Source organism: Mus caroli, chromosome 5 (assembly GCF_900094665.2).
Source record: "Mus caroli chromosome 5, CAROLI_EIJ_v1.1, whole genome shotgun sequence".
NCBI classification, from domain to species: Eukaryota; Metazoa; Chordata; class Mammalia; order Rodentia; family Muridae; genus Mus; species Mus caroli.
Window position 1 is genome coordinate 28,968,560 of NC_034574.1, and position 23,308 is coordinate 28,991,867.

Here is a 23,308-nt window from a genome sequence, read left to right on the forward strand (position 1 = left end):
GAATCAGCATTAATTCAGAACTAATAGACCTGGAAAGTCTGATTGTTTCCTTTCTCCCAGTATACAGTTACCCTTGTAAAAGGCTGTAGGACCCTCTGGGAGAAGGACTGGGGATATGCTAACAGTAAAACTTTTAGGTATTTTATCAGGGTCCTTCCTCAGGGGAAATTTGACATCCCTTCATTCAAAAGGTTCTGGATCTACCAACTACTCAAGTCTGCAAATTGATTCATGGACAGAAATGGCCTTTTGCCGCAGTCCAATGAAGCCTCTGTTTCATTTGTTTCAGAATTTTCCCACTTATACAAATCAAACAAAAATCCAGTAGGCTTCTTATCTATTTCATGACTGAAACATCATGATTGATTAACCAGTACCAAAGATCCACACGAGTAATGACACCATAAAATTTACTTTTCCTGTGTTGCCCATTATGGGTCAGGCTGTTATGGGATTGCTTCATCTGTGCTGTCCATTCCAGTAGCCATGATCACCTTGCCTTTGGAGATCCAGTGTTGCCACCTGGCCTCTATCTATGAGGTAGAGTTTCCCAGTTAAAATGATCTGGATTAAAGGTGAGTTTTCATACTTCAAAGATCTGGATTAGAAATGGATCTTACTCTCTCCATATATAGAGAGGCAGGGGGGTAGGATTTCTTAGAATGACTTACAGACTGCAGTCCAGCTAATTCAACAATGGCTAGCTGTGAACAGACAGCCCAGGAATCCAGTAGTTGCTCAGTCCATAAGACTGGATATCTTAGGTGGTCTTTAGTAGACTCTGGAATCTAGACTTGCTAAAAAGACCAGAGTAAGCAGGCAAAGAGCAAAAACTTCCTTTTTCCATGTCTTTATAGCAGAAGGTATGGCCCAGATTAGAGGTGGGAAGCTAAAGTGATCTGGATTCAAAGGATCTGTGTTTTCTTGCCTCAAAGATTTGGATTATAAGTGGATCTCTCTACTTCAAATAATGCAAAAAACCCTTACAGCTGTGCCTCCATTTTTGGGTTTTAGTTAATCCCAGATGTAGTCAAATTGACAACCAAGAATAGCCATTGCAATTGCTTACATATGTTCCCGAGAAGCGAAGACTTCTGTTTTAACTTGGTGTGGATCAGAAGCAAATTTTTCATTGATGAGTTCATAGGTCTGAGAATTGGTACAATTCTCTACATAAAAAATCTATAACTTTTTGGTGGTGGTGATAGGGTGTTAAGTACTGAAATCTAGAGTGTTGCAGATGTTAGGTAAGCACTGAGCTGCCCTCAATGTAATCATCATGAAGTGATGAGGTTCTGAGTACCTCCACTCCGTGGGAGACGTAATACAAGGACAGGACACTGTGTTTCTGGGTCAGCACATCTGCTTCCCATGCCTTCACACGTCCATAGCTTCTGACTGGATGTTGGGCATCTCAGACTTCATGTTGTCAGCATAAGTGTGGCTTGTCTCTATCTGCCGGTGTCTTGGCAGGTTTATGCCACTTATGTATCTCCTTGTATTTGAGGTTTATCTTTATGCTGGAGGGCAAGGACTTTAGAGTAACCTTTTTTTGTAGGGCTATGAGGTGTAGCCCTTGTGAGGCCTTTACTGGATGTATCAGGTATCCAGGGAGTTTATTCTGGCCTGTATGAACCCTAGAATGATCCAGCTGGCTGTTTCCAGTGGTTATTCTGTGCAAGTGTTCTCCTGGGCCATACTGTGTGCCTCTAGACATAGGCACTTACAAGGACTCACCTCATTTTTCTTTTCTCACAGCAATAGGTTGAGTGTCTGAAAACCCATGTACTTTGGCCTGTTTTATAGTTGTCCATGGAGTGACTCCATTGTGGTCCAAATTGGATGTAATCTGACTATACATGTTTTAAACCTTGTTTTCACTCTACCCAACATTCCCAGCACTGCTGCTGAGTTCCTATTTATAGTGCAAAAGGAATTGATGCCATGGTGCTCAGGGTTGAAGTAACAGTCTCAAAATCATTCGCATGTCAGGATACCTGGCAGGCCTCCACCGTGTACTTAGGAGTGAGTGGTGAGCCATGGGAATATTAGTGCAGAAATCTACTCCCTCACCCATCCACCCCCAGTTAAGTTGTAAAAATGGCTATGGCCACTCTAAGGCTACCAGGCATGGGAAGGAGGTAGAGGAGCAAAAGCAGCAACAGTCTTGGTTGATTACAGTTGAGATATCTTGATTTGGACAATTTTTCGTTTTGTGTTAAGATACAACTATGTGAACAAGTTGTGGACCTGGCCTCCTTGGGGCCTTAGGAGCAATGGTGTGGTTGTGATTCTGTTTGGGCTGGGGAAGATAGAGTGCATGAACATCTAGATCCTGACCCCACTTGCACGGTTTGGGTACCAGCCTCTTGGAATCTCCTTGAGTGACACCCCTGTTGTTTGCCCTCATTTCACCTCTGCTCCTGATCTAATCCCTTCACTCCTCATAGACTGTCCTCAGGTTATAGCTCTGACATCAGACTCTTCAAGCCTGTGGGGCCTGCCTAGACCCTATGAGCATGAGCTCAGGCTCCAGGCTATCAGGATCTCTTGAGTTCCTGAGAGCATCTGAGACTACAGTTGTTTGCTGTACCATGGGGCACATTCTAGAGTGCATATTTAAGAATGGGAAGTCCTGCCAGCCCAACCCAATTTTCATTTTCATCTAGTTAGTCCTAATTTGTAAATGCTATCTCTGCGCCTATTATTAACCCTTTGGTTCCCAGCACCCACATGGTACCTCACAACCATCCATAACTACAGTTCTGGGGATCCAATGCCCTCTTCTGGGCTCCATAACACCAGCCACATATGCCATACACGTACCATACATGTGAACAAAACACTTACGCTCATAAAAATTAAAATAAATAAATATTTTAAAAACACCCTTTATCCTCTTATTTCCAATTAAGGTATATGTGTCCAGGTCTCATATTTTTGGTGAGACTGGTTTAGTTGGGATAGCTTTTTAAATAAATGTATAGTCAGTAAGATTGCAATGCATTTTCAAACAAATATGTGGGCAGAGTCATACTCACAGAGGATATATAAAGCTACATCCATATTGTGCTATGTTTATAGACATGTTTTACTTGTGGAGATACTATATTAATATATAAGTACATGTCAGAATGTAGGAATATATGGTCTTCACTTTCAGGTGTAAGGTTTTGTTTTTTTGTTTGTTTGTTGAGACATGTTTCTCTGTTTAACAGTACTGGCTGTCCAGAAACTCACTCTGCAGACCAGATTGGCCTTGAACTCACACAGATCTGACTGCCTCTGACTAAGTGCTGGGATCAAAGGCATACACCACCACTGCCTAACCTAGGTGTAGGGTTTTATCTGTAGTGACAATTTTGGAGTTTTGATTTCTTTTAAAAACACAGAAATATTATAAGAATATGTTTTCATTTTAATCCCAGGTGTGGGTTATGGAGCTACTTCAGTTTGTCCACAGGAGCTCACTATGATTTACCTCATGCTCTAGGAGGGGCAAAGAAGAAATTAGATATCCTGACAGCCAAAATCAAACTTGCTCCAATAAACTTGACACCCCTAATCAGCAGGAAGTAGTCTAATGATAATGTTGCCCCCTTTCTGCCCCTGACTTTATTCAGGAATCTCTTTCCTTTCTCTCTTATCTAGTGTTAGGGATTTGAAAGGGTGGAAAGGGTGCAGAAGTGTGGAAGAAAAAAGAATCCACAAAGTAGCAAAAGATAGCTACAGTTATCTGTTTACTTTTACCTATGTATAACTATCATGTTAAGTCAAGCTTGTTCATTTTGTTGCTACAGGTAGAAACCAGCTCTAGCCACCTCCTTTCTACATGCAGTCTTTTAGCACTGTTGATCCAGTAGGGCTGATAGCTCAGACACCTCCACCCAACTTCACTAAGTCATACACAAACCATAAGACACTCATTTGTCTGTCCATCCACTCAGCAACAAAGTAAGGAGCTATGGACACCACTGTCTGTTTTAAAAGGAGAGGCCTGGCTGCAGCTGGCTTACCTGCACTGTGACACTGGCCAATAACTGTCTGGGCAAAGTCCTTGATTTTCTTGTACTTCTGCAAAAATCTCTCCAAAAAGTGGGTGGCTTCCAAAACAGTGACTCCAAGGCAAGCAGCAAGCCGCTCTTTCCCTGTGAGTCAAGAATACATACCATTAGAGTCCAGGCCTACCTAACTGCAGGCCTGAGGGACAAAGAGTCCAGTGGTGGTGTGGGCCTTATGTGATTGGTTTGGATAGTATTAGCTTTGGGCCTTACATACTGGATGTTAGGTGGCCACTGACCTGAATAAGGCCACTTAAAATGTATTTCTCCCAGTAGTCTTGACTGTTTGCCAGGAGCTGCATGTGAAGTTGGGAACGGGCAGAATCATTACTCTCAGCTTAGTCAATAAGAGATCTGACTGTAGAAAAGCTGTGAGGCCCACAGGAACAAGGAAGGCAGAGTAGATGGTAAATGTGGAAATATGATATTCAGGGGCCCCCATGCTCAGCATTCTTATTTTAGAATACATGCTTTTGACCTAGATTAGTATTTTGCTCCCAAAGAGGCAAAGTTCTTGTGAAGTAGCCACAATGAAGTAGTGAAAGTCTCTGGTGGAGATGGTACCAAGTTCTAGCACATGAGCCTCTTGTTTGGGGGCTCAGATACTGGGATATACAAGTCTAGATCTGACTTCATCTCTGCCACCCACAAGAAGTTCTAGTGGTCTTGGGGGAAGTTGTTTAACTCTCAAAAATTTGTTTCTTCAATCATGAATTGGGAATAATAGTTTTTAGCCTAATCCTTAGCGCTGGGGTTGGTCAGGAATCCTATGAACCAAACTCTAAGCCAATGTGGGTTCTACTTGAGGTTTAATGTGTAACTGTTCTCTTCTCTTCTCCTTCAGGAATGCATACCAGGGCCCTTTCCTACCAGTAGTATTATAGAGAAAGTCCTGTGTTCTTGGAGTAACACTGAAGGATTCCAAGAGCTGATTCCTAGTAGAGTCATTACTAGGGCAAGAGGAAGGCTCACTGAGCTTTGAACTGGCCAATTCCGGCTCACAAGGAATACCCAAGAGGCCTTTAGGCTTAAGGCTTAAGCTCTGTGTCTATGAAGATAGGAAGAGTTTCTTAAAAGAGGAACTATCTGACCTCTCAGAATCACCTTTTGATCCCCTTTTTAGTGAGGCTACCACTGGCCTTCACCAACTGAAACCCTCAGGAGTTCTAATGGCAGCAATATTGAACACTAGGAGCAGAGAAAAAGCAGGTTTGCTTGGAAGAGTGGCAAGCTCATTTTTGTTGTTGTTGTTGTTGTTTTTCCTCAATAGAGAGGGACAAATGCCTGGCTCCTCTGCCCATGTCTAGACCTTCCTGGCACAAATTTTGCTGGAGGCGGGGGAACCTCTTTAAATCCCCTTAGGGCTTAATGAAGATAGTGTGGTGACTCCATAATAAAGTTATGTGTTTTGCTGCATTTTACTGAAAAATTTCATCAAAAACCTTTTCTTCCATCAAATTCTAATCATTACTTTCAGCTACAGCACTGGAATAGACAAGTCCATTGGCAATTCAGCCACTCAGAGGAACTTAGAATTGTCTTCTTTTCTAATTTCCAATGCGTTGCTAAACTAATTTGGGGAACTTTTAACTTCAGAGACTGCTAATTGCCGTTCCAGAGTTACCATTTGGCCCTTCTTATTTGGCAGATTCTCTTTTCCCCAGCTGTTGTGAGCATGTTTTTCTTTATGCTCGTGAGCAGCTTTGAAGTCCTTGTCTACAAGTCCAACATCTGTGTCATCAGGCCTATGACTTTATATGTTTAGGCATCTTGGATTATATTCCAAATAAACAATTTTTCCCAGGATATTTTATTGCATCAACATAAGTATAACTTGGACAGAAACTATTAGCAGAAGCTGGGTGCTCTGTAATAGACCTGACCGTTAGTTTTTATGCTTGGATTGTTTTGATGGGCAGAATGTGGAAGCGTTTGTTACTTTGGGCTGGAAAAAAATCAATCAGCTTTCTGGGAAGAACTTAACGAGCCATTATTTTAAAATATTTTTATTTTATTTTATTTTATGTGTATGTTTGTGAACCATGTGCATGCTTAGTGCCTATGGAGAGCAGGAAATTGGCCATTCTTGTGGGAGTTTCAAAAATAAGACTGCTGGAAGTAATATAGACAGAAGAGGCCCAGGTCATGTTTCAGAGGGAAATGGGGACTTTATTATTAACTGGATTAAGGCTATTTGCATAATATTTTGGCTAAAAAACTGTGTGTGCTGATTGTGAAAGAAGGTTATGAAGAATCAGCTAATCTTGTGATTGTCAACAAGATTAACACCATGATGCACTGGAACAACAGGAAAGTATTTTCTCAGTGTCAGCACCTGAGAGCTAATAAGCTGTGGTCAGAGTGGGTAAGGCTACATTTCAGAACTTGGTAATGTAAGTACTGGTTTTGAAGGCTTTAAAGGGAGGATTTGAGAACATCTGAGGCTTGGCACCTTGTGACAGAGTTGGAGTCTCTGAAGAAGGACCTTGACTGGCCATTGCTGAAGGTGAAGCCTCAGTTGCAATAAGACCCCTCCAAAATATTAGAGAATCCAGAACTGTAGGATGTCTACACCCAAAAAGTAGCTTTAGGTACAAAATGAAGCTGGTTAATGGTGAAACTATGTATGCTACAGACAGCAGAGCTAGAGAAGTGGTGCTGCCCAAAGCCTTTGGAGCCCAGAAGACTGTGAGTGAATCTCAGATGTGTGCTGAACTGTAGGATTTGAGTCTATGCTAGATTTTAGTTTTGCTAAAATTTAAATTTTAGTTTATGATTGTTCATTTATGTCCCAGCATTTCCCTTTTGGAAGAAAAATATGTAAGGATGAAACTTGGTTTTGTCTTTATAGGAGCCTATAGTTATGAGAATTTGCAAGAGACTTTAAAGGACTTTTGAAGTGCTGGAATTTTTTTAAGACATTGAGAGGTTTTTGGAATTGGATTGAATTTTACATTATAAAATTAACATGAAGGATTGGAGATGTCTCAGTGGTTGGGAGTACTGACTGTTCTTCCAGAGAACCTGGTTCAATTCCCAGCACCTACATGGCACCTCTCAACTGTCTACAACTCCAGTTTCAAGGGATCTGATATCCTCACAGTCATATATGCATGCAAAACACTAATGAATATAAAATAAATAAGTCACTCCTCGACTTTGAGGTTATAGAGTGGAAAGTTCCAATGTTTACATGTCAAGTATATGAGCAGTTTATGCTCCTTGATTTTAATTGCTAGCTTGACACAAACTAGAATCACCAGGGAAGAGAGGAGAGCCTCAGTTCAGGAATTACCTAAGATCAGGTTGGTCTGTGAGCATGTCTATAGAGAGTTATTTTGACTAATGTAGGAAGACCCAGCTCATTGCGGGCAGCACTATTCCCTAGGCAGGGCTCTTGAACAGTGTAAAAGAACAGCAAGCAAGGATCCATGTTTCCTCTCTTCTCTTGACTGTGGATGTGATGCTTAAGTTCCTGTCTTAACTTTGCTGCAATAATGGACTGTAGCCTGGAATTGTAAATATAATAAACCCTTTCTTCCCTAAGTTGATTTCTGCAGGGTAATTTATAACAGCAACAGAAGTGTTAACTAGGCCATTTCTGTTTCTAGCCATGAGAAAGTGCCTAGCATCAGGAAGCTCCAAGAATGTTGTATAGCTTACTTAAACAGGACTTCCCATACAGCCCAGGTATTGCTGCTCTGGGCAGCTTCCCAAGTTCTGAGGCTCCATCATAAGTACAATCCCCAGGGTACTCAGTATGAGGCTTGGCTTCACTTTGTGTTTCTCCTGGCAGAGTCAGGTCCCTTAGGAGCAGGCATGAACCCTTATCCTCCTGCTGCAGGGTAGGCCTGGCATTCTGCATGCATCCAGTGAGTTCCTGCTGATTGTACAACAGCTGAATATGGAGTTCACTGAGGAATCATGGGGAGGACTCAGCATTAGGTCAACCTTCAGAAAGCAGGAGCCCAGCAAGCCTGGGGATTAGGAATGAACCAGCAAGCCTGGGGATTAGGAATGAATTCCAGGAGGGACTAGAGTCCTGATGAACTCAGAGATAGTGCATTAGAGTTTTTATTGCTGTGATAAAAGACTATCACCAAAAGCAACTTGGGAAGGAAAGAGCTTATTTAATTATACATTTCACTTATAGTCCTTCACTGAGGGAAGTCAGGGCAGGACCTCAAGCAGGTCAGGTACCTGGAGGCAGAAATAGGAGCAGAATCCATGGGGGAATGCTGTTTTACTGGGTGGCTTCCAATGGCTTGCTCTGCTTGCTTTCTTATACAACACAGGGCCATCTACCTACTCATGGGTGGTACCATCCACAATGAGCTGGAGCCTCCCACATCACTTATTAATCAAGAAAATACCCATAGACTTGGCCTCAATTTCTTGGAGGCACTTTCTCAGTTAAGATTCCCTTTTCCCGGTTATGTCTTGATTTCTATCACATTTACAAAAATCAACTAGCACAGATGGCTATAAGCAGGCCCAGCAAGATGCTGAATTTAGCTGGATATAGAAGAGGCAATGTGCTTGTGAGCCAGCTCTGGGTCAAGATCCTAGATAACACATGGGATACATAAATCTTAGGTGATAGGAGGCCAGGAGGGACTGCCATACCTGCTGCTGCAGGAGACCGGGCATGCACATGCACATCTCTTCCCAGTGCCTTCTCTGCTTGTCTCTTGTGCCCTATGGTTTTCCCCTCTGTCCTCATCACAGTTCTCACAATGATCAATCACATAACCATTTTCTTAAGGTGGCGTTAGAGCTATGTTTCTCCCTGGCTAGGCATTACTATCAGCAGCTTCTGGGTTGCTCTGAATGGCGTCTGTGGAAACACTCCTATATGCCACCACAAGCTGCCTGTCCAAGGTTCCTCCACTGGGTTTCCCAAGGCCCCAGTAGCACGGGAGCCTGGTGGTTTTATTATGCCCCAAGCCTGCTCATCAGCAAGGTCTGGCTCAAATAAGGGAGGGATAGAAACATCATGAACTGAATAGCAGATACACAGTAATTCCAGCTATTAGGTGGAGCAGGAACAATGGAGCAGCAAAGATAGAAGCTCAGGGTGGGAGCCCCCATTACCCCCGAGCTAAAAGCAGCAAATTGCTCCCTTCACTCGCATCACAGCTCCTGACTCATTGCTTATTTACGTCCTCCCCAGAGAACACAAAGTGAAGGCGCAGAAGGAGCCAGCGGGTGCTGGGAGGCCATGTTTCTCTGGGAAACAACTATTGTGGTGAGAGCTGACTCTCCTACTGGAGAGGCCAAGACCAAGTCACACTTAGGGCAATCACACATTCATCCTGCATCCATCCCTCCTGTGCCAGCTCCAGCTTGGCGGGGTGGGGTGGGGGGAGACCTCTGGAAGCTTAGCCACACAGCTCACACCTGAAATGGGAGCCAGATAAACAGAAAGCAGATGACAGAGATGCAAGTTAACGGTACCAGTTGTAGCTCCAGCAACCCCATGGGAGTCTTTAAGGGGAAAGGAATGGGCAAAGAGGTACAGGTCAAGCGGTGAATAGAACTGGAATTTGAGTCCTGGGGTGGGGGGTAGAAGTAGTGGGGAGGTGGGGGACAACATTTGGAGTACAGAACTCCAGGTATGGCAGATCTGCAGGAGGACCCAAAACATCAAGTTCTAATCTGGCAGAATGTTGCTTCTCCTGCCCCAGGGCAGAAACCCCTGAAATCTGGAGGACAGTAGGGAGGAGGCTGAGGAGGAAATGGGACAGGCCACACTGAGGAGAGCCACCAGTATCATGACTGTACTCTTACCCTAAGTTTGATTACTGGCTTCCACATTGCTTTCTAGACACTTCATAGGGTCTGATGTTCTCAAGGCATTGTTACTTGTTCAGTGGGTGCTTTGTACTCTGTGTGTTAGTTAGTAAGCAGAACGGAACTGATGGACACTCCTGGCCTCTTGGGCTCATGCTCAGAATGGGCATTTTACCCAGAACAAAACGAATAGGCAGCCAGCTGGTACTTGGCAGCCAGCTGGCTTTGAAGTGTAAAGTGGTCACAGTGCAGAGTGTTCATGCCAGAGACCCATGGGGCCCACAGGAAACAGAAGCTGAGGAAATAAGAATACCAGGGGAGCCTCAGGTGATACCACAGCCTCACTTAGCCTACGGGCAGGCACCACATGAACCGTGAGATAACAAATGTACTGTCTATGGTAACTTACTGCATAGGTGTGAGTAACTGGTACAGTGGTGGGTGATGGCTGAGAAGGGGAGAGTTGGGTAAAGATGGATGTGTTTTTTTAATGCATATGGAAAAACATGTGAGAGGAAGGGCAAGTGCACAGTCCTGAGTACTGGGGAGGGATCTGGACAAGACAATGGGATCCAGAAGAAGCCTTTGAAACACACATCCATAGCACTGCAGTTACAGAAACCAAGGGAACTGGGAGTGACAAGCATGCCCCACGCTGGAGTTTACACTCCAGCAGTTTTGTTGGCTTTCCTTGACCTAAAACTAGCTTTCAGATTATCCTTCTCAGGGTTTATGTACAAGCCCTGATGTGCTCAAAGCAGTATTGACCAAAGCAAGGAGATCCATGCAGGCCTAGATCTGTGACAGCAGATAGACTGCTTCTCAAGGAAGGAACAGAGGGCTCATAGCCTCTTCTGAGGGAGAACCAGTCCCTATTTTAGCATGACCTGGGGTGGGGGGAGAACCTTGGGTGGGGAGTTAGAGAGAAGGCTCAGTCGTGAAGAGCACTGGCTGCTCTTCCAGAGGACTGGAATTTGGTTCCCAGCACCTACATGGCAGCTCACAACCTCTTTAATTCCAGCCCTGCCAGATCCTTTGCTCTTCTGGCCTCTGGTGGGCAGTGCACATCTATGGTATACAGGCAGAGCACTCATACACATAAATAAAATATATTTTTTAAAACCCACTACTGACAGACTAATCAAGAGAGTGCAAGAGAGAAGAAAAGAGCAGAGTGGATCAAAGTAGAAGGACTACTACTCTGGAAAGAGGAGAAAGAGAAGGACAGCTCATTACTGAGTTTGTGCTAAGAAGCAGAACCAGGTCCTACCAGAGCCCACTTTGGGTAGTGTGTTTTTAAGGATGAGAGTTTCTATGCAGAGAGATGATACCTCTCACTGTGGTGAGATGTGGGGTAGGATTTGGTCACTCTCTGAACTTCTATTGCTGCTCTTAAAGCAGTGCTTCTCAACCTGTGGGTTGTAACCCCTGGGGGTGGGGCTGTTAATGACTCTTTCACAGAGTCCCCTAAGACAATTAGAAAACACAGATACAGTAGCAGAACTAGAGTTATGAAGTAACAACAAGAATAACTTTATGGCTGGGATCCCCACACATGAGGAACTGTATTAAAGGGTCACAGCACTCAGAAGGTTGAGAAATACTGTCTTAAAGGGTGGATGGCACAATGAGTCAGTGCATGGAGTGGCTTGACTAATGTCTTATAACAATACCACTGAGGTGTTTGTGTAAATAGCATACGACTCACACAGTGACTTCTCTGAGGCATGGCACACTTGAACACAGGCATTCTTTCACTGGTTAATGGATGACAACAAGAACCCAGTCCTTCCCTATGACTCACCGGCTCCATAGACCACGGAGTATACCACTTTCTTGGTTTGTTCTCTGTCCATGTGTGTCACACGATCTATGGGAATGTCCTTCCTGCATGGAAAAATGGCATGTTATCTGGCATTGTTGGCACTGTTTGCAGAGGGACAGAATTCTGTCACCTTCCCTGGAGGTCCTTCACCATTTCAAGCCAGCTGTCCAGGAGGCAGCAAAGACTTGTAATGTGTGCAGTATTCAGCTCTCCATAGGCTCCCAAAGAGACAGTGAGGCCCTGGCCCTCAAATTCTGGGGAAACCATAAATCAAAGCTAAATATTGCTCTCACGAAAGGATGTCCATCCAGCATTAGCCTGACAGGCTCTGAGCTACAACTGTGGCCACTACAGGGGTGAGCTGGTTTTAGTCCTGTGTAGTTCCTCCCAGGATTGAATAAGCAGCTGTTGCTTTGATCTCCCACAGAAAGCAGGGTGAGCTCTACTCTATAGTTACACCATTCAGACAGAGTGAGGATCAGCTCTTGGACTGCATGTGGACCAGTGTCTCAGAGAAGAGAGCTGAAATAGTGGAAAAGCACAGTGCCCCAAGAGTTGCTCCTCCCTCCCCAGCACCTCCCAGTGAGGGTGCCTGTGCCTAAGAAGAGCTTCCCCTGACTGCTGCTCTTGAGAACATCCATGGCATCTACTCCCAGTCTGAATGACAGAGTAAGCACAGATTCAAGCACCAAAGGACAGAGCCTCTCTCAGTCTTTGTGACTGTGGGTCTGTGTTGATCAAAGTATTCCCAGTTCTGTCTTAGCCTTCACTTCCTGTTTATACTGCACATCAAGGTAAAAGCTCAGTCTTGTGTGTGTGTTTTCCTAGTATGTCACCTGGGCTCCCAGAGACTAAGCCACCAACCAAAGAGCATACACAGGCTTTCCCAAGGCCCCCTGACACCTGGAGGGGGGGAGGGTGCTGAGAGGGGCACCCTCTCAGAGGGGAAGGGGAGAAGGGATGGGGAAAGACTTCTGTGATGGGGACAAAGAGGAGGGGCAACATTTAGGATGTCAATAAATAAAATAATAAATAATAAAAAAATAAGTATTTTCAGTTCAAAACACATTGAAAAAGCAAACAAACAAGAAAGCCAATAAAAATAACGTGAAAGAAAGGAAATGTTAGGGACCAGAGGAACCCAGGCTCTCAGGAACTCAGCCTGACCAGTGGCATGGGTTCCTTTTGTTCTGGACCCGTGCCCTGAGCAGACCTTGGGCTTGAACTCCACAGCCAGTCCCACAACACTCCCAGGAAGCTCCACTCCCAGGCGATCTAACATGCTCAGTATATTAGGATCACAGGATCCCAGAATAACAGGATCCCAGAGACAACTGAACTCTGAAGAGTTCTGACATAACCAGGATCACAGGCTCCAGTCAGATATAGCGAGGGCAGGTAGTACTAGAGAAAATCAGATGGCAGGAGGCAAGCATAAGAACATAAGCAATAGAAACCAAGGTTACTTGGTATCATCAGAATCCAATTCTCCCACCATAGCAAGTCCTAAATACACCATCACACCTGAAAAGCAAGATTCAGATCTAAAATCACTTCTCATGATTGTGGTAGAGGACTTTAAGAAGGACATAAATAACTCCCTGAAAGAAATACAGGAGAACACAGGTAAACAGCTAGAAGCCCTTAAAGAAGAAACACAAAAAAAACCCTTAAAGAATTACAGGAAAACACAATAAAACGGGCGAAGGAAATGAACAAAACCATCCAAGATCTAAAAATGTAAATAGAAACAATAAAGGAATTGCAAAGGGAGACAACCCTGTAGTTAGAAAACCTAGGAAAGAGATCAGGAGTCATAGATGCAAGCATCACCAACAGAATACAAGAGATAGAAGAGAGAATCTCAGGTGCAGAAGTTACCATAGAAAGCATTGACACAACAGTCAAAGAAAATGCAAAAAGCAAAAAGCTCCTAACCCAAAACATCCAGGAAATCCAGGACATAATGAGAAGATGAAATCTAAGGATAATAGGTACAGAAGAGAGTGAAGATTCCCAACTCAAAGGGCCAGTAAATATCTTCAACAAAATTATAGAAGAAAACTTCCCTAATCTAAAGAAAGAGATGCCCATGAACATACAAGAAGCCTACAGAACTCCAAATAGACTGGACCAGAAAAGAAATTCGTCCTGACACATAATAATCAGAACAACAAATGCACTAAATAAAGATCGAATATTAAAAGCAGCAAGGGAGAAAGGTCAAGTAACATATCAAGGCAGACCTATCAGAATTATACAAGACTTCTCACCAGAGTCTATGAAAGCTAGAAGATCCTTTGCAGTTGTCATACAGACCCTAAGAGAACACAAATGCTAGCCCAGGGCGCTATATCCAGCAAAACTTTCAATTACCACAGATGGAGAAACAAAGATATTCAATGACAAAACCAAATTTACACAATATCTTTCTATAAATCCTGCCCTACAAAGGATAATGGATGGAAAACACCAACACAATGAAGGAAACTACACCCTAGAAAAAGCAAGAAAGTAATCTTTCAACAATCCCAAAAGAAGATAGTCACACAAACATAATTCCACCTCTAGCAACAAAAATAACAGGGAGTAACAATCACTTTTCCTTAATATCTCTTAACATCAATGGACTAAGTTCCCCCAATAAAAAGACATAGACTAACAGACAGGATTCGTAAACAGGACTCAGCATTTTGCTGCATACAGGAAAATGTCTTGGTGACAAAGACAGACACTATCTCAGAGTAGAAGGTTGGAAAACAATTTTCCAAGCAAATGGTCCCAAGAAACAAGCTGGTGTAGCCATTCTAATGTTGAATAAAATCAACTTTCAACCAGAAGTAATCAAAAAAGATATGGAAAGACACTTCATACTGGTTAAAGGAAAAATATACCAAAATGAACTCTTAACTCTGAACATCTATGCTCCAAATGCAAGGGCAGCCACATTCATAAAAGAAACTTTACTAAAGCTTAAAGCACACATTGCACCTCACACAATAATAGTGGGAGACTTCAACACACCACTTTCATCAATGGACAGACCGTGGAAACAGAAACTAAACAGAGACACAGTGAAACTAACAGAAGTTAAGAACCAAATGGATCTAACAGATATCTACAGAACATTTCATCCTAAAGCAAAAGAATATACCTTCTTCTTAGTACCTCATGGTACCTTCTCTAAAACTGACCATAAAATTGGTCACAAAACAGGTCTCAACTGATACAAGGAGATTGAAATAATCCCATGCAACCTATCAGATTACCATGGGACTAAGGCTAGTTTTAAATACCAACAAAAACAGCAGAAAGCACACATACACATGGATGTTGAACAACACTCTACTCAATGATAACTTGAAAAAAGGAAGGAAGGAAGAAAGGAAGGAAGGAAGGAAGGAAGGAAGAAAGAAAGAAAGAAAGAAAGAAAGAAAGAAAGAAAGAAAGAAAGAAAGAAAGAAAGAAGTGGCTTTTTAGAGTTTAATGAAAATGAAGATACATCATACCAAAACTTATGGGACACAATGAAAACAGTTCTAAGAGGAAAACTCATAGCTCTGAGTGTCTCCAAAAAGAAACTAGAGAGAGCATACAAATAGTATCCAAATAAAATCGGAAATGAAAAGGGAAACATAACTATGAAATATATCTTAAAATAACTATTCTGTTTGTTGAATATCAACAGTTGAAAATATTAAAATCGGGGGCTGGTGAGATGGCTCAGTGGGTAAGAGCACCCGACTGCTCTTCCGAAGGTCCAGAGTTCAAATCCCAGCAACCACATGGTGGCTCACAACCATCCGTAACGAGATCTGGCGCCCTCTTCTGGAGTGTCTGAAGACAGCTACAGTGTACTTACATATAATAAATAAATAAATCTTTAAAAAAAAAAGAAAATATTAAAATCATGTTTTAAAAACATCATGGAAATATTATTGATATTTTTTCTCGTGCTTGAAATTAGCATTTTCTTAATGTTTAACTTCAAAGAATTTTTGCTATTTTGAAATTTTTAAAATATACTTAGTGATAAAATAATTTCTCTCTTAGAAACACTGATAATCTTTTTTAAAATAAACTGTTAGACAAGGTACACAGATATATAATGTGTTTTAAATACTCTCTCACTATGTCAGGTGGTATCATATAAGGGCTTTTGAATATATTTTTAATGACTCATTTTTAATATTTTATGCTCTTTTACTATGCTTAACTCCCAAAGAATATTCTGTATGTTTTGAAACAATTTAGTATTCAACATTAGATACAGGATCCTCAGTTATGGATAGTATTAAATATTCATTAATGATATTTTTAGGGTATGAAAGGATGTGAATATCAAAGTTGAACAAATTTCTTATGTATTATTTGATTCTCAAAATACTCAATATTATTAGTATGTTTATGTATAAAATTCATTTAAATGATAAAATTTAAGAAAATGTAAAAAAAAAAAGAAGAAATGAAATGATAAAGACAGGACACTCCTTAATGAAATAAGGAGCAGAAAACTGGAGATCAATTTGGCAAGTAGGATCTTTGTTCTATAGCAAATAAAAAAGACAATTAAATTAGTTAATTTCATCAAAAAAGGAATAAGCACAAACATACAAAATAAGAAACTACAACGGAAAGTAACTCTAGGTGTGGAGGAATTAAAAACAAAAACAAAAACAAAAACAGCTTGTTGACCTTTTTGAGTTCTGTGGACTGTATCTTGGGTATTTTTTTTTTTTTTTTTTTGCTAATACCCACTTATTAGTGAGTACATACCACTTTTGGGTCTGAGTTACCAAACTCAGGGTGGTATTTTTTAGTTCTATCCATTTGCCTGCAAAAGTCAGGATGTCCTTATTCTTAATAGCTGAGTAGTATTTCAACCACATTTTCTGTATCTATTCTTCTGTTGTGGGACATCTGGGTTGTTTTCAGCTTCTGGCTATTATAAATAAGGCTGCTATGAACATACCGGAACACCTACCGCTGTGGCATGGTGGGGCATCTTTTGAGTATATTCCCAAGAATGGTATAGCTGGGTCTTCAGGTAGATCTATTTCCAGTTTTCTGAGGAACGTCCAGATTGATTACCAGAGTGGCTGTGCCAGTTTGCAATCCCACCAGCAATGGAGTGTCCCTCTCTCTCCACATCCTCTCCAACATGTATTGTCACCTGTAGTTTGGATCTTAGATATTCTGATTGGTTTAAGATCGAATCTTGGGGTCATTTAGATTTGCATTTCTCTGATCACTAAGGACTTTGAAATTTCTTTAGGTGCTTTTGAGTCATTTAAGATTCCTCAGTTGTAAAATCTTGGTTTAGTTCTATATCCCAGTTTTTGACTGGGTTATTTGGTTTTTTTGGTGATTAGCTTCTTGAGTTCTTTATATATTTTTTGGATATTAGCCCTCTATCGAATGTGGGGTTAGTGAGTCCCACTTGGGAGGGAGAAGAAAGCAGTCACAAGTGGGGAGGGAGGGAAGGATCTGGGAGGGGAAGGGGAGGGGGGAAATGGGGGATGGAGAGGGGAACCTGATCTGATATTAGGTGAGGGAAAAAAATGAAGTACAGAGGGACAGCAGAAAGAATGGAAACAGGCAACCTCGGGAGATAGGAGGTTGGGGGCACCCTCCAGCAGAGACCTGGGAAGTGAGACTCTCAGGACTCAAAGGGAAGGACCTTAGATGAAATGCTGGACAGAAGGGAGAAGGAACTTATAGAGCCCACTTCCAGCAGGAAGACAGGGCATAAAATTAGGGAGAGGGGGGGCCATCCCACAGCCGCAACTCTAACCCATAATTGCTCCTGTCTGCAAGAATTACAGGGATGGAAATGGAGAAGAACCTGAGGAAAATAAGGTCCAGTGACAGACCCAAAGTGGGATCCAGCTCAAGGGGAGGCCCCAATACCTGATACTATTACTGCTGCTATGGAGCGCTCACAAAACAGGACCTAGCATGACTTTACTCTGGAAGACCCAACAAGCAGCTGAAAGAGTCAGATGCAGATATTTGCACCCAAGCAATGGACAGAAGCAGCTGACCCCTGTTGTTGAATTAGGGAAGGCTGAAAGAAGCTGAGGAGAAGGGCAATCCTGTAGGAGGACCAGCAGTCTCAACCTGGACCCCAGAGACCTCTCAGATACTGGAACACCAAACAGGCAGCATACACAAGCTGATATGAGGCCCCCAACACACATACAGTAGAGGACTGCCAGGTCTGTGTTCATTCAGAGATGATGTACCTAACCCTCAAGAGACTGGAGGCCCTGGGGAGTTTAGAGGTTAGATGGGGTGGGGGGTGGGGACATCCACATGGAGACAGAGGGGTGGGGAGAAGGTATGGGATGTGGAACAGTTGGAGGGTGGATGGGGGTGGGAATAAAATATGGAGTGTAAAAAAATTAATTAATTAATTAAAAAAACAACAAACAAAACCCAACAGCCTTAGAAATGCCTTGTGCAACTCCGTTTGAAACCCTAGGTTACATGGACATTATCTTAGGAAAATTCAAGTGTACAAACTGGTTGCAGAGTCAGGGGAAGCAGATTGCTAGCATTTCTAAGGCCTTGGGTTTCCTCCTCAGCAATTAAAAAACAAATAAAATTGACCTTGCATTAAATGTAATGGCATATTCCTATAATCTTAGGATTTGGGAGGTGGAGGCAAGAAGTCTCTGAATTCTAGAACAGCCTAGGGAATATATCAAAACTATTAAAAAAAGAAAAACTGACCTCATTACAGATGAAAGTTAATGAGGTTGGCTCACTAGAAGAGTACTTGCTAATCATGCATGAGGTCCTGGATTCAACTTCTAGTTCTTTAAGAAACATGTTAAATAGAGCAGTATCTATTGAAGAAATGGAGAAAATATTTAAGGAACTATGTCATCAAAACACCATGGGTGCCCAGGCTGCTGATGGCATATGCCTTTAATCCCAGGGTTCAGGAGGCACAGAAAGGCAGATATCTGAGTCTGAAGCCAGGCTGATCTACAGAGCAAGTTCCAGGACAACCAGGGACCTTCAGTCTTTTTTTGTTTTGTTTTGTTTTTTTGTTTTTTGTTTTGGTTTTTGAGACAGGGTTTCTCTGTATAGCCCTGGCTGTCTTGAAGCTCACTCTGTAGACCAGGCTGGCCTTGAACTCAGAAATCCTCCTGCCTCTGCCTCCCAAGTGCTGGAATTAAAGGCATGTGCCACTGCTGCCTGGCGACACCCTGTCTTAAAGCAAGCAAAAAGCAAATAAACAAAAAGATATTGTGACAAAAGCAAGCTAGATGCACTACCTACTTTTCTTATTGTGATAAAATGCCTATGAAAAACAATTTAAGGAAGGGTTTATTTATTGTGGTCCATCATGGCGGGAAGGCATGACAGCAAGAACTTGAGGCAATGAACACACAGTGCACCTGCATTCAGGAAGCAGAGAGAAGTGAATGCTTGTGTTAGCTCACTTTTCTCCTCCTTTTTCAGCCTAGGACTCCAGTCGACAGAACAGTATTGACCACATTTATAGTAAGTTTTCCCACCTCAATTCACCCAATCTGGTATTTCCCTCACAGACATACCTAGAGGTTTATCTCTTAACTCTTAAATCCTGTCACGTTGGCAATCTAAATTAGCTATCACATTGGCATGGTGGTGTGCCCTCATAATCTAAGTGACTTGAAGTTTAAGGCTAGAGAATCATCACTTAAGCTCAGCCTGGGCCACACACTGAGAACCTGCCTGCATAAAAAGGCAGCATCAAAAAGCCAATAGATTTGATGGTATAAAATAAAAATTTTGGGTTTATAAACTTGTATTACTCAGCTACTTAGAATGCTCAGGTAGATGGATGGCAAGTTCAAGGCTTACCTAGGCTTATGCAGTGAGTTTGAGGCCAACCTGGGACAACTTAGTGAGACCATGATAAAAACCAATTCTTTTTAAGGGCTCAGTGATAGAACACTTCCTTAGTATGTGTAAGGCTAGGAGTTCAATCCAAAGAATTACTCCCATTCTTCAAAAGAGGTGAGTATAAATAAAGACCAGTAAAGGCTGGAGAAAATACCAGCATCATGTCTGCAAAAGAGTTAATGAATCACAGCAGATGCCAAAAAATGAGAATGACAAAAGCAAGCAAGTTATATGCAAGCAATTAATAGAAGAAACATAAATGGTCAAGGATAAGTAAAAATTTGGTTTGAAACAATTAGGCAAAGTGCAATATATGCACTAAGTATTGTCTCGTCTACCAAGCTGACAAATACTAACCTAACTTGAAACATATAGCAATGATAGCAATGGTTAGGGCTTCTGATACACAGCCAAATACACTTCTGATACAAAGCCAAATTAGTAACTTTCTGAAAGAAATCGTTATAGTATATAGTACTCTTTACCTCACAATTCTTCTTCTGTGAATTTTAGTTTCTAGACATAGACTCAATTCAGCCTGTATGAAAACATGGTCTTTCTCCATTGTAGCCTCTGCCTCACTTTGCCTTTTTAGCACCCAAAGCTCTCAGGCAAGATCATTAGTACCTAGAGCCCACCTAGCACATCAATAAAAGCATTTCTTCAGAAAACTGCCTGCCATGTCAGCACAGAGCTGCACCCCCTAAGCAGTGGTTCACAAACCTTCCTAAGTCTGCACCCTTTAATACAGAGCCTCACGCTGTGGTGACCCCCAACCCTAAAATTATTTCATTGCTATTTCATAACTATAATTTTGCTATTGTCATGATGTAAGTATCTGATATACAGGATATCTGATATGCAACCCACAAGGGGTTGCAACCCACAGGTTGAGAACCACTGCCTTGAACTAAAGGTTGAACTAAAGCCTTGCCAGTATTCCCTACACACATTTATTTGCCTTGGTCTCATTTCTACTGTGTCTATGCCAAAAAGACCCCAAATCTCTAGTAAATGCTTCTCAATTCCTACATAGCTACAGATGTTTACATATAAAAATACTTATAGACATGTATATTCAGGAAACACACACACACACACACACACACACACACACACACACACACACACACTTTCCTTCCATTGTTAGCTGAAAGAATTTAGAAGCAATGATTCCCCAGCAGCAAAGCAAACATCCATTACCCAGAGTTTGGCTTCTAACACCACTTTCTAATAAAGAAAGCAGAGGTGTAGAAATGGCTGATTTTAGAACTGAAGCAGAAAACATATTAGATGAGCCTGGGAAACCATATGGTACCAGAAAGTGGGTACACACACACACACACACACACACACACACACTCTTAAAGAGTTAAGGGCAAAGGAACACAGGAACCAGCTGAACAAATCAAACAACAAAATAAAGTATTCCTGTATTATAACCCAAAATAGACTATTTTTGAACCCAGGCTGGCAAATAATTGACTGAATAAATTAATAAATAAACAAGAACAGACAAATTCCTATGTAGAAAAGATAAAAATTCTGAAGTTAAGATAAGGCATCACTGCCTATCCCTGTTATAGACAGTGCTTTATAATTTTGTCCCACAGGGTATAGACACCATTGTAGCCCAATGACAAAAGTCAACATCAACCTTGATAAATTCTGTTGAAGAATGTACTTCAGGCAAGGTTCTAAGACTGTGGTCTTCCTCCATGTTCCGTAAGTCTAGTATAAGCACCCAGAGGTCATCAAGCAAGTTCCAAAGCAGGGACAGTTTAGCTATATCTGGCCAAGACTCACTGCTGGCCAAAGCCACCAGAATGAATGATACCTCTAAGGATATTCACACCCAAGTTTGTATGGGCATGTTGCCATTTCCCTCAGGTCACATCTGAGGAACTCCCAGAATGTTTCTCCAATAATGGCCTATTTATCCACTGGTAGTGGATGAATGCTTTTATCTCATCTTGCAGGAAAGCAAAAACTAAGACCCACCTTTGAGTTCTCTCAGTGCCCACCCCCTTCAAATCCAGATCTGGAGTCCCTAAGAAATAATAACACTCTCAGAGGGAGCCACAAAGGCGACTGTCTCTGTTTCTCTTGTGCAGTTGAAAACTTCATATGGCACTCCTGCCCCTGAGATCACATGAGCAGAGACAGTTGTATCTGTGGCCATGGGAGGAAGTGACTGATGTGTAGATTATGGTCCTCACTGTCATTTCATGTACCAGCTTTTCTCCTTGAGGTACTTCTCTGAGCTTGAGTCTCGTCACCATAACTATCTCTCATCTCTTTGGGGATGGAACAGGAATGCTGGCTGCTCACCTCTCTCACCATTGCTCACTACTAATCTTGCATAAGCCCCTCCCTACACTCGCACATCAGTCCATTACTAGCTCTTGTTGGCTCCATCTTCTAATATCACTGGAGTCTGGACCTTCCCACCATCTCTACTGATGGCTGCCTAACTCTCACTGGATGATGACAAGAAGTTCTCAGCCTTTCCCATGCTATTATACTTCCTTGCCAACAACCACAGAGCAACACAAAGTGCCTCCCTGAAAGACATTTGGTTAAAGATGACACATCTTTTTCCCTTCTGATATATCATTAAAATAAAGAAAGGGGAAAAGTTTATCTAAGCATAAGATGAGAGGGATGTTTAGCAAACAAGAGAGTTCTACACACTTATGAAAAGTAAGAAATAGCTGTGTATGTGCATGAGTGCAAAGCATGTGTGAGTTCATGTGTACACATACACAAGTGTGTGTGCATTCCTTCAGGTGGCAGCTATGGGAGAAATTTGACCCAGCAGGACCAGGTACAACCCAAGGCAGAAGATGCAGCTAGAAATGGGGAAGGCATGAATTCAACAATGTATATTGAGTGACTAGCACAAGCATATAGTCTTCTAACTACCTGTCACTGGATCTAGCTAGACTTTTCCCTGTCCCCACATGATGACGATCATGAAATGAGCTGTAGCTCTTTCTGATGGTTTTGACAAGCTCCCCCAATGAGCTTGAAAATGCTTAAGCACAGCAATCACTCCACAGTCCTCTGCCTATATAAGATATTCACAAACAAGAAAGCTTCCACATGCTGCTCATCCATGTGAGCAAACAGCAGTTTGTTCTCAGGCCCTACCTTACTTCTCCTAGCAAGAGTGATCTCTGTGACTTTGTTTTGCTATATCCTGTTAATACTGTCTTGAAAGATTCCTGTAACTCTGTTAAAAAGGTTCTTACTTATATCAACACTTGTGATACTTGTCTGTTCAACAGGAAGGCTGTCCCTGGTAATTTCTTGGTACACTCTAGATGGAGTAAACAAAGTCCTGTGGTTTGCTAGGTAGCACACACTTGTAATCTCAGCACTTAGGAGGTTGAGGCAGGTTGATTTCCAATTCAAAACTAGCTTGGGCTACACTGTGAGATCCTACCTGATAAACACAGTCTAGCCTAGCACAGCACAGCCCAGCCCAGCCCAGCCCAGCACAGCCCAGCTCAGCCCAGCCCAGCCCAGCCCAGCCCAGCCCAGCCCAGCCCAGCACAGCACAGCCCAGCCCAGCACAGCACAGCACAGCACAGCACAGCACAGCACAGCACAGCACAGCACAGCACAGCCCAGCTCAGCCCAGCCCAGCCCAACCCAGCCCAGCCCAGCACAGCACAGCCCAGCACAGCCCAGCACAGCACAGCACAGCACAGCACAGCACAGCACA

General features: G+C 42.4%; 1 protein-coding gene across 3 annotated transcripts in view; it reads right to left on the minus strand.

Moving 5' to 3' along the window:
• Positions 1-23,308, minus strand: part of Poln (DNA polymerase nu) — a 130,599-nt gene that overhangs the window by 12,465 nt on the left and 94,826 nt on the right. For 2 of the 3 annotated variants that reach the window (XM_021163099.1, XM_021163098.1), the window contains 2 exons: positions 11,659-11,741; positions 4,017-4,148 (listed from right to left, as the gene is read on the minus strand). In XM_021163099.1, coding sequence (XP_021018758.1) covers positions 4,017-4,148; positions 11,659-11,741 — 215 coding nt within the window. The remainder of the gene's footprint in view (positions 1-4,016; positions 4,149-11,658; positions 11,742-23,308) is intronic. The other variant, XM_021163100.1, reaches the window with a different exon arrangement.